The 11,602-nt window shown below is 51.3% G+C and overlaps 1 protein-coding gene across 1 annotated transcript in view; it reads right to left on the bottom strand.

The window, feature by feature from the left end:
* Window positions 1-2,406: 2,406 nt before the first annotated feature.
* Window positions 2,407-11,602, bottom strand: part of Acad10 (acyl-CoA dehydrogenase family member 10) — a 31,746-nt gene continuing 22,550 nt past the window's right edge. Inside the window, exons 14-21 of the mRNA XM_090320062.1 lie at window positions 9,800-9,940; window positions 8,927-9,064; window positions 8,739-8,829; window positions 7,576-7,734; window positions 6,821-6,993; window positions 3,953-4,096; window positions 3,031-3,108; window positions 2,407-2,570 (exon numbers count right to left, since the gene is read on the bottom strand). Of these exons, the coding sequence (XP_090176188.1) occupies window positions 2,430-2,570; window positions 3,031-3,108; window positions 3,953-4,096; window positions 6,821-6,993; window positions 7,576-7,734; window positions 8,739-8,829; window positions 8,927-9,064; window positions 9,800-9,940 (1,065 nt within the window). The 3' untranslated portion in view covers window positions 2,407-2,429. The remainder of the gene's footprint in view (window positions 2,571-3,030; window positions 3,109-3,952; window positions 4,097-6,820; window positions 6,994-7,575; window positions 7,735-8,738; window positions 8,830-8,926; window positions 9,065-9,799; window positions 9,941-11,602) is intronic.

Raw genomic sequence — 11,602 nt, 5'->3', positions numbered from 1 at the left:
AGGAAGGGAGGTGAGGATGGAGGTGGACCAGGGCGATGGACGGCAGGACAGGGCACTGCAAGGAGGTGCACGGAGAAGTTGAGGGAGAGGGCGGAGGGGAGCCCCATGGTCCCTCGAGGCTGGTCCGGCCGGCCAAGGCCATTCATGAAGCGTTCTGCACAAGCATGCCAAGGGCCGAAGGGACGAGCCACAAGTGGGTGCTGCCTTGTTTTGTCTGCATTTTTTTTTTCTGTCGGTCATAGGACTTGAACTCTAGGCCTGGTTGTTGTCCCTGAGTTCTTCAGTTCAAGGCTGCTGCCCTACCCCTTGAGCCACAGCACCACTTCTGGTTTTCTGGTGGTTCATTGAAGAGTCTCCTGGACTTGAGTTACCTTAGTTCCCAGGCTGGCTTTGAACTGGGATCCTCAGCTCTCCACCTCCTGAGTAGCTAGGATTACGGGCCTGAGCCACCAAGCCTGCTCCTGCCTTTTTCTAGAGATAGGCACTGCAATTCCAGTGGCTGCACAATAAATTCTCTTGGCATTGTTATGGAATCATCTGCCAGTATCTGAAGTCAGAGCCCAGACCACAGGGGGCTCTAGGATGAGTAAGGATAAGTAGAGGGGGAGAGTCTCCATCCAAGACAGCATCCTGAACAGAACTATGGGCACTCAGGCAGTCTGACCGTCTCTGACACACCCAACAGAAAGCCAGTGTTCTCCTTTCTCTGCACCGGGGACCTGTCCTCCCATCCTCTGCTTTAGCATAGAATGTGCCGTGACAGGAAAAGTACGTTCTGATGATGTGCTGTTCCAGTCCCAAGGCAGGTCTGGCCATATTAGAATGGAATCCCACCAATAAAACCCATCAGGCACCATGATCCTAAACCAAGCCTGTGTGTAACAAGCTACTCCCCAGACATACATGCGCCCTGCTGGGCAAGTCAGCCAGCCTGACCCACAGCCAGGCCAATGAGGGGCGGGCCCAGGAGACTGGGAGCAGGTCAGAGCCTCTCTTACTTTTGGATCTTTTGCTCTTCTGTTTACTTTTTTTTGTTACTTTGTGGGTAGTTCCTTTGGAGCCCTCTGCTGTGATAGGGAACTTCAAACTAGCTCTCTCACCCCTTGATTCTCAGTCCTGGTAAACTTCAGAGTGTAGATCTTTAAAAAAACAAAACAATATCATGCCATATCACTCCCACTTTATCACAGGAAGAGTCAGCAGCATCCAGCCCCCGGAGATGAATCAGCTTTATTTGTCCTGTGCTCCCACACACACCCCTCTAGACTAGCCTAGCCCAGTGCTAGGCCCCATGGGTAGTGACCTTGTGACAGAACTGATGACCCTGAGCAGAGAACTCATCCCTGGGCCTGGCCACTTCCTTCTCCTATGGCCTCAAGCAAAAACTAGACCGCTGGGTTCCTGTCAAGAGTTTACACAAGTTCCTTGTCAGTGTCAGTGTCAGTGTGCAGGCGTTGTGGTGGCAGTTAGAGGTGGGAATTTCACCTCCACAGTGAGTAGTTTCTCTAGGTAGTGTGGTCAAGTGTGCAAAGCAGCATACAAGGAGTAGGGTCCTGCCTGCTTGTCTGCCTAGAATGGATTTGGGCCTCATCACAGAAGAAGAGATGAGCATGGCGTGGCATGGCTTAACTCTGCCTGGGACCCCGGGGAAGCTGCTTCCCTGGGACCTCTGACAGCAGGCTGCACACTGCTGGCTCCCCCTTCCTGGGAGAGTGTACAGCAAGCTGGGGGACCTCACAGCCCAACACTGCAGTTCCTTTGGTGACATTTCCATGAGAAATATGGAGCTAAGAAGTAGTGTCAGGGACTCTGGGTCTACCAGGAATCATGACACCCACATATTCCAATATCTCTTGGGGGGGGGCACCGGCGCATTAGGGAGGGGCTGGGAAAACAGGTGTGAAGTAGGGCTTTTATTCCCAGTGTCTGTGATCTAGAAAGTTCCCAAAGCCTCTTAGATGTGCTCCATTCCTTGTCCTGGGCCCCTTTCCAAATAACATTTTGAGTGCTCTGTGATGTGACATTGGAAAGAAAAAAATCAGGTGCCAGTAGCTTTACAATCCGAGTCTCATTGTACTTTTCCAGAGCACTCCCTCTGGCCCTGGCCTCACATCTGGATCCTTGTTGGAGCAGAGGGACAGGTGGCCCCCATTTCTGGAGAGAACACAGCATATGACCCCCGTAGGTTCCTTGTGAGTCCCGATTCCCAATTCTCAAAGTCAGGAAGAAAGCCAGGCCCAGGCCCAGGCCCAGAGGAGTCTGAAGATGAGCTTTCTCCACTCTGTTCTTCTCGCTCCCCTGAGCTGCTTCCTTCCTGCCTGAAGTACAAGTCACAGCTTCTGTGTAGATCCAGAAAGGCGGAGTTTGCAGTGACTGTTGCAGTCAGGTGCCAGATAGTGTGCAGCATGGTAGAGCTGGGACCCACATGGCTAGGCCCGAGGCTTCATCTCCATCTTGGCCACTGTTAGCCGGTGCACCTCATCAGGGCCATCGGCAAAGCGCAGGGCTCGGGCCCAGGCAAAGAACTGTGCCAGCGGGTAGTCACTGCTCAGGCCGGCCGCTCCAAAGGCCTGGCAGACAACAGGGTGGGAAGAGAAGGAAGGCCTGGGTGAGCCCTTATCTCAGAGGGGCCTGGAACAGCCTGCTCGAAACCGCTGGTAACAGCCATCTACATCTACACAGTGTCCCTGGCGACACCTGTGTGACATCGCTTGCTCCAGAGACATGGATGGAGACACATGTCACCTGGATGCCAGACTCACCAAGCCTACTCTACGGAGTGGCTTCTGCCACCAGGGAAGTCAGGGCCAGGAGGGGCGGGAAGGGCCCTGCGGGGTGAGCAAGCTGAGTGAGCCAGGCCAGTCACGGCACCGTGCCTGCTTTCTCAAGTTCATACGCAGGTGCGCGTACGCTCGTCTTGAAGAGGGAAAGGACAGGGGCATGCACAGTGTGAGGGCAGCCGAAGACCCGGGGGTGACACATCTGCTGCCAACAGTGTTGTAACACGCCAGCTCACTCGTGGGTGCTCACCTGAATAGCACGGTCAACCACTCGATAGGCCATGGACGGGGCCACCATTTTAATCATGGCAATTTCTAAAGCTGCAGCCTACGAGGAGAAGTTAAGGTTAGAAAGGAGGGCAGACTGCTTTGGAGAACAATACATTTCACCATAAGTAAAAATCAATGCCAGAGGGAGCCCTGAGGACACACAGTGCTGGACACAGAACCTGGGCCCGCCTGGGAGAGGACCAGCTTGGGCTGGAGTCTGAAGGGGTGGCTCAGTGTAAAGTGCTTGCCTAGCAGGCACAGGCAGAGTCTGAGTCCCAGCAACACATACACAAGAGCAGTAGCAACAGCAGCAGCTCCATTTCCAAGCAACAGAGGACGGAGGGAAAACGGGTCCAGGAAAGCAAGACACACAGCTTTCCTGGTGGAGGGCACCGGAGTGAGGTGCCTGAACGCCTCAGCTCTGTGTCAGCGAACCCACAGCTGGCTGTGGACTGGCTGCCCAAGACAGAGGCTCTTGGCTGGGGAGGGAACCCATCCTACCTAGAGCTGACAGGGCATGAGACAGTGTGGGTATGGTACCTGGCTGTTAGAGCCACCAGTGAGCTTTGATTAATGGGGAGTGTTACCCTTGGAAATGAACCTCTTTGTTGGCAATTCTGTCTGGGTCAGGTTGAGTCCTTCTCCCTGGCCCACTTCTCTAGGTCTCACTCCTGCACCAAAAGCCTTGGGAGGCAAAGCAGACCAGGGCTGCACGGCTCTGAGACGCAAGTTCAGGATCACCCAGTCAATAAAACTAAGTACTGTCCTCTTTCACTGCACCTTTCTCTGCACTTGAAAAGCAGAGATGAGGAGCCACCAATGACCAAAAGCCCCGTTTTCTCCATGTTTGTTGAACGAGAGGACAGATTTCCAGCTGCAAGCTCAGGCCCCTCAGCTCCCACCTTATTTCCTGCTACATCCATGAGGTGGGCAGCTTTCAGCACCAGCAGCCTTGCCTGCTCAATCTCCACACGTGACTGGGCGATGTCTGCCAGGATCGTGCCCTGCTCCACCAGGGGCTTCCCGAAAGCTATGCGGGACTTCACCTGTAGGTACCAGAGACAGGGCGCTGAGGGGGTGGTGACCTGTGGTGTGGACTGGCGGATGAGAGGACTGGGATATGCTTTGCTTTTGGTCCATTTGCCAGCCATAGGCATTTCCAGGAGGATCAGAGTGCACACAGGCTGTGACAACAGGACACGTGACTCCAAGAAACTGTTAACTGCACTTACGCAGCGGCCTCTAAGCAAGAGGATGGTTCAGATCCCAGCCAGCTCTGGCCCAAGGCTGCCTCTCCCATGGCTACTTGTGGCAGGTAGGGAATGACTGTGGAAGCCCTACATGACAGCGGGGGCCGGGCGCCCCCTGCTGACCACAACCAGCCTTGGACTCCAACCCCCAGAGCACTACTAGGACTAAAGTAGGGAAGTCAAGGCTGCCCCATCAGCATGGGAAATTTTAAAGTCTGCAGGCCAAAAGGGTTATAAGCATTCTGTGAGTGAATGTGTGTGAGAGTGTATGTATATGTGTAATTAAGAATTTTTTTTTTGCTTTTTTTTTTTTGCCAGTCCCGGGCCTTGAACTCAGGGCCTGAGCACTGTCCTTGGGCTTTCTCAAGGCTAGAGCTCTACCACTTGAGCCTCAGCACCATTTCTGGCTTTTTCTATGTATATATGTGGTACCGAGGAATCGAACGTGGGTCTTCGTGCATGCTAGACAGGCACTCTACCGGCCCCGTAATTAAGCAATTTTTAAACAATTTAGTAACAGAAAAACTATCATCCATTTTCAGACCCCCCCAAAAAAGTAACTAATGGCTGGGAGTTTGGCCTAGTGGTTAAAGTGCTTGCCTAGCATGCATGAAGACCTAGGTTCGATTCCTCGGTACCACATACATAGAAAAAAGCTAGAAGTGGTGCTGAGGCTCAAGTGGTAGAGCTCTAGCCTTGAGAAAGTCCAAGGACAGTGCTCAGGCCCTGAGCTCAAGCCCAGGACTGGCAAAAAAAAAAAAAAAAAAAAAAAAAAAAGTAACTAATATCCCATCATCTCATCACTCATATTTAATAGTTGGTAGCTATCAGAGCAGGGCATGCAGACACATGCTTCTAGTCTCAGGCAGGAGACATCTGAGCCTAGGAGTTCAAGGCTAGTCTGAACACTACAGCACAGGCCCATCATAAAAAGAAAAACTAAAACCATATGGTTGTGGCTATCCTTGACTTTGTATATATCTACCCACATTTTATTTGGCAAAAAATGATGGCGGAGGGCCGGGAGTTTGGCCTAGTGGTAGAGTGCTTACCTAGGATGCACAAAGAACCAGGTTCGATTCCTCGATACTACATACATAAATGGTGCTGTGATTCAAGTGGTAGAGCTCTAGCCTTGAGAAAGCCCAAGGACAGTGCCCAGGCCCTGAGTTCAAGGCCCAGGACTGGCAAAAAAAAAAAAATGATGGCATAGCCGGGCACCAGTGGCTCATACTTGTAATCTTAGGTACTCAGAAGGCTGAGATCTGAGGATGTTGGTTCAAAACCAGCCTGCATGCAAAAGTCTGAGAGACTCTTTCCATTTAACCAGCAGAAAACTGGAAGTGGTGCTGTGGCTCCAATGGCAAAGCGCAAGCCTTGAGCTGGAAAGCTCAGGGACAGTGCCCAGGCCAAGAGTTCAAGCCCCACAACTGACAAAAAAAAGATGGTAGTATACTCTATATATTGCTTTGTAGCTTCCTTTCTTTCCATTTAAGAAAATACAGTGAATAACTATGTTAAATAGATGTCTACGATATCTTCCGATTTTAGTGTGTTACATCATGGTTTATTTGGTCCATCATCCACTGGCCTTGCAGACTGTACCACACATTGTGCCATAAGGACCAGTACCGTGGTAGACTTCTGGTGGCAAGTCTTTTGTAGCTTCTAGCCCTGCCTGTGCACCCCAGTTCTGAGCAGAGTTGCCATGTGAATGCTAGCTGCTTTCTGAAGACTTCAAACACCTACAGTCATACTCAGCCAGAGGCCAGCTTTAATGCACTCTGTGTTTTCCAAGAACCTGTCTGTCTGGAGCAAAACAATGCATAGCACAGTTCTGCCCAGTAACCCATGAGCGCCTGATGGCTCATGTTCTCCTCACTTCTTCTCAGGTACATGTTTTAGTGTCAAGGCTTGCCCATGTTTGTGGGACCAACAGCAGTGATGGAATTCCTATCCCCAGCAATAGCTCTTTTACATGGACCTCCAACCTCCGGAGGGCCCACAGTACATTATGTTTTCTGAACACGAGGAGGGTGGTCCAGGGCCAGATGCTGGAATCCAGATTAGGATCAAGAAACAAGCAAGGCAGGGTCTACCTTGGCATCTGGGCTTTGTTTGTTTGCCAATACTGTGGTTTGACTCAGGGTCTTGTACTTTCTTGGCTAGCATTCCAGAGCCATGCCTTCAGCCCAGCCTTTTGCTATTTTTGGAGATGGATTCTCACAGACATTTCATCTTGGCTAGCTTTGAACCTTGAACCCCTCATCTTAGCCTCCTGAGCAGCTAGGATGATAGGCGTGAGCCACTGGCACCCAGTTCAGCATCAGTTTAGTCGATATGGTAGGAGCAGAAATGTCTCTCAGGAGGCTGTGACCCTTTGGGCCTGAGAACCTCCCTAATGGCTGCCACAGAGCCTGGCTTTCCCTTCTGGTCACCTGGACAGAGTGGGGTCAAAGCTGTGGCAAACTTTACTGGTTCGGTCTGCTCTCAGAAAAGGCAGGGGGCGAGGACACTCACGCGGGCCTTCATGAGAGCCAGGGCCCTCTCTGAGAACCCAATCAGCCTCATGCAGTGATGGATCCGACCGGGCCCCAGCCTGCCCTGGGCGATCTCAAAGCCACGGCCGGGGCCCAGGACTATGTTCTCCTTGGGCACGCGTACATGCTCAAATTGGACTTCACCGTGGCCACCTGAAAGACCAAATGACCACCCTGAGCCACTGTCCATCCTGGTTCACTTCAATGGGTTGATTCCTGCTCAGCTGGCCACATGCCTGCTCAGGGTGGGGTCAGGGGGAGCTAGAAGGAGCCATTACAGATGATGGACGCACTTATTTCCCTACGTCTCCAGGCAAATCTAAGGAAGGAACCTGAGGCTGAAACTTCCTAGTACGTGCTGGGGCTGCAGTGCTCCTGGGACGCCACCCCCACACACTGTGGGAGAACCTGACTGGGGCTATGGCCTCCCTTGAGATTACAGTGCATGCAGGAACCTGGTAGGGAGGGTTGCCCTGCTCTGCCCTGCTTCCTTATCTCAGACTCCTGCTCATCCTCTCACTTTACAAGAGGGCAACGCATACAAATACCATGTGACTGAATCTGAAATCTGACCCATGGTTGGCATTCACTATGGAATTAAAATGCACAACAATATGGTATCCCAAGTGCCATCAGACCCTCACCTTAGGTGGGTCCTGGACATGAGCCAGGGTCACCAAAGCTTCTCCCCAGCATCAGACCCACACTCAGGCTGCCCCACCCTGGAGGTCTAACCTGGAGCATCATCCAGCCCGTACACCGTCAGAGGCCGGATGACCTGTATCCCCGGGGTTTCCATGGGAACCAAGAGCATGGATTGCTGCTGGTGCCTGGGAGCCTGCGGGTCTGTTTTTCCCATGAACACACAGAGTTGGCAGCGAGGATCCAGGATGCCTGCCAGGAGAGCAGAGACAGGCCCCGCGAGCTGACGCCAGGGCCTCAAAGCGAGGCAAGCTCACTAAGACATCAAGGATGAATATGCAGAAACACATGAGTGCGATGGGGTTGGGAAGCAGGCAAGGCTCTGGGTTCAAATCCCAGTACTGAAGAAGAAAAATCACAACTAGGTTTCATCCCAGGAAGGCATGAATTCAGCATAACAAGATTGTATAAAAGCATTGTGGATTTGAAATTATAGCCACAACATGCTGAAAACTATTAGTTTTGCCTCACTGCTCTGCTCAGTTCTAGTAAGTGTAAACAATGGCTTTGGCACAGGCTGAGGTTAGGCAGATCTTGACCTCTGGCCACACAGAAACTTCAGCCAGAGTTTCTAGTTTCCTCTTCTGTGAAATGTGGGTGATAACCTCTGCTTTCTGTAGAAGTAGGGGGGGAAGTTTCAAGGAAACAGTACAGAATGCTTTTGGGGGACCTGGGAGAGGCGACACTCCAGGGAGAGACTGGGCTATCAGCCCTTAGGATTAACACACCTGAGCGAGAAGCAAGGGCAGACCATCATGATGAAGACAAACCCAGGTCACATAGGAGGGGCAGGGCCACCCCATGTGGCATGCTTGTTCTCTTTGGGTTTGCCCTGCTGAGAGCAGAGATGGGGTCTCCCTTTGATTTTTTTTTTCTTTTTTGGGGGGATGCAGGTGTCATGGCTTGAGCTCAGGGCCTCACACCCTCATTCAGTTTTCCTGCTCCTGCTCCACCACTTGAGCTGTCTAGTCCAGCATTTTGCTATTTAGTTGGAGATGGAGCCCTGCAGGCTGTTCTTTAAGACTGGCTTCAAATCTTGCAATGTCTAAATTTCGGCCTCCTCAGTAGCTATGGTTACAGGCTGAGCACCTAGCTCAAAACCTTAGCGTTCCTGGGAGCCGATCCCCAGGCCTCAGGAGGTGTGCATGCCCAAGCCCACTGCTGTGTGTTTGAAAGCTGAATTCTAGGTCAGATACCTGAAATCCACCACTTGCGACCATGTATGACATAGACGCCCTCCTCCTCTTGGATGGAAGCCTCGATGTTGGTGGCATCTGAGGAAGCGACCTGCATGGGAGCATGTTCCAATGGGAGCTGGCACTGCCCCTGTTCCCCAGCAGAGACCAGGCAGGCCCGGCAAGTGAGCATGGACCAAGGGAGGTACCTGGGGCTCTGTCATGGCAAAGCAGGAGCGCATCCTGCCCTCCAGCAGAGGGACCAGCCAGCGGGCCTTCTGCTCCTCAGTGCCATAGCGTGCCAGAAGCTCCATGTTTCCTGTGTCTGGCGCAGAACAGTTGAACATCTGAGAAGGACAGAGCGCATGAGAGACCCTCACACCGTGTTAAAATTTCAAACTCCCACTGAGGACTCCTGGAAGTTCTCTCCCCCAGAGAAATTTGTGTGCATGTGTCTGTGTGTGTGTGTGCGTGTGCACGCACGTGCACATGCATGCACAAATGCTGGTACTGGGGCTTGAACTCAGGATCTGCACATTGTCCTTGAGCTTTTTCCATCAAGCCTTGTGCTCTACCATTGAGCCACAGCTCTACTTCTGATGGCTAAGAGTCTCACAGACTTTCCTGCCTGGGAAGCCTGAACCACACGATCTTCAGCTCGCAACCTCCTGGTAGCTAGAATTACAGGCACACATGCATTTTTTTTTTTTTTTTTGCCAGTCCTGGGCTTAAGCTCAGGGTCTGAGCCCTGTCCTTGGACTTTCTCAAAGCGAGAACTCTTAACACTTGAGCCTCAGCACCACTTCTGGCTTTTTCTAAGTATGTGGTACCAAGGAATTGAATCCGGGTCTTTGTCTGAGTAGCCAGAATTACAGGCACACATGCATTTTTGAGATGAAATCCCAAATCCCGTGCAGATCCCTCCGTTTGCACCAAGGCTGGAGGCTCCACCATCACTGGGTGACCCCCCGCTGAGATGACAACTGTCCAGAGTTGTCCTCCTTTCAGATAAGAAGCTTAAGCTCCTGTCAGCTTCCCTGTGTCTGACTTTCTATGTGGGGAGCCGCTGTTCTTGCACATACTTCTGGCGCGTACAGAGACATGCCCATAACTTCACACAGGTGCGCGTACTCCATGTTGGTCAGTCCTGCTCCATATTTTTGTTCTGGATCTGTCTCCAAGGGGAGGAAAAGGTTCCATAGTCCTTCAGCCTTGGCCTTCTCCTATCACAGGAAAAAAAACGAGTCAGTCAGAAAGGATGTGTGAATTTCATCTCAGCTGTGTTTTCAGACCCAGTGAAAGGGCTGGAAAGCTGCAGAGAAGCAGTGGTCTGAAGAACAGTGATCTGTGGCTGTCCCTGGCTGGACAGGCGGATGGAGTAAACATGAGAAGCCAAGAACCAACCAGCAGTGATAGGCAGTGAGCTGGCCGCCCTGTCTATGTATCTGAATTATTCAAGTATAATCAGAAGTAATTAACCAAAAGAGGTTTATAGTAGGCATTACTTTTCTCAAGGTGTTTGCTGTGTAAGTATTGGCCTTCTGAGCATGTGTGTGTGTGTGTGTGTGTGTGTGTGTGTGTGTGTGTGTGTGTGGTACTAGGGTTAAAATCAGTGTAGTGAGCAATAGATCTGAATAGACTGTTTTCCTCACAACAGAAAAATAACAATGTATATTAGTTTGAAACAGAAATACTAGGACTCAATAGCAAAATATTTGGGTGTGCAATCTACCAAGCTTTCAATGGTGGTTATAGAGGGTAGTAGATCTTAGAAGTCTTACTTTATAATATATATGCTTTTGTCTGTTTGTGCTTTAATTTTTTTTTTTTTTTGGTGGATCATGGGGCTTGAACTCAGTCTGGGTGCTATCCCTGTGCTCTTCAGCTCAAGGCTACCACCCTACCCCTGGGCCTGGGTGTTGTCCCTGAGCTCTTCAGTTCAAGGCTACTGCACTACCCCTGAGCCAAGCCCCACTTACCGTTTCCTAGAGGTTAATTGGCGGTAAGAGTCTCAGGTCCCTTTGTGCCCTGCCTGGGCTGGCTTTGAACATTAATCCTCAGATCTCAGCCTCCTGAGTAGCTAGGATTACAGGCCGTGAGCCCCCGTGCCGGCTTGCGCTTTAATTTTTGAGTAGGTTTGAAAGAATAAAATAGGCTGGGTGCTGGTGGCTTACACCTGTAATACTAGCTACTTTAGGCAGAAAAGTCAGTGAGACACCTATCTCCAACCATCAGAACCTCTAACCACTACAACACTGCGCTATAACTCAAAATGATAGAGCAGTAGCCTTGAGCAGAAGAGCTCAGAGACAGCACCCAGGCCCTGAGTTCAAGCCCCATGATTGACAATAAATAAATAAATAAAACAAAGGGCACCACCTGAATTTAAAAGCTAGCACAAAGCCAGCTTAACTGCTTATCAGCTGGGAAGTCAGTCTTTACCATCAACTTGACTGGACTGAGAGATGTTTAGTAAATTAGCAAAGTGCTTCCGGTGGCTCTGAGGGTCTCTCCAGAGAGGACTGATGACGGGGAGACTCCCACCCTAGTTAGTGTCCTGAACGTGGACCGCACCACGGAACAGGCAACGGGGAAGGAGGAGGAAGGCCGCTAGCATGTCATCCTCTGTCCTGCCTGCCGTGAGCTAGACACACACCACCACACACCCTTCTGGCCATGCTGTCCTTCTTCACCACAGACTCACAGTGATGGGGCCAACCAGCTGCAGAGAGAAACCTCTGAAGCCGTGAGCAAACCATCCTTCCTCCTGAGTCTTCTCCAGGTCATCTGTCTCAGTGACCAGAAAACTGACTCACACATGGGCTCCTGGCTTGCAACCACCTCACAGCTTTGGGCGCTGGGCCTCTAACCTCAACATAATGGAT

Source organism: Megascapheus bottae, chromosome 28 (assembly GCF_031878675.1).
Source record: "Megascapheus bottae isolate mThoBot1 chromosome 28, mThoBot2.hap1, whole genome shotgun sequence".
Classification (NCBI taxonomy): Eukaryota; Metazoa; Chordata; class Mammalia; order Rodentia; family Geomyidae; genus Megascapheus; species Megascapheus bottae.
The sequence above is the reverse complement of the archived record's forward strand: the minus strand, read 5'-3'. Positions and strand labels throughout refer to the sequence as shown.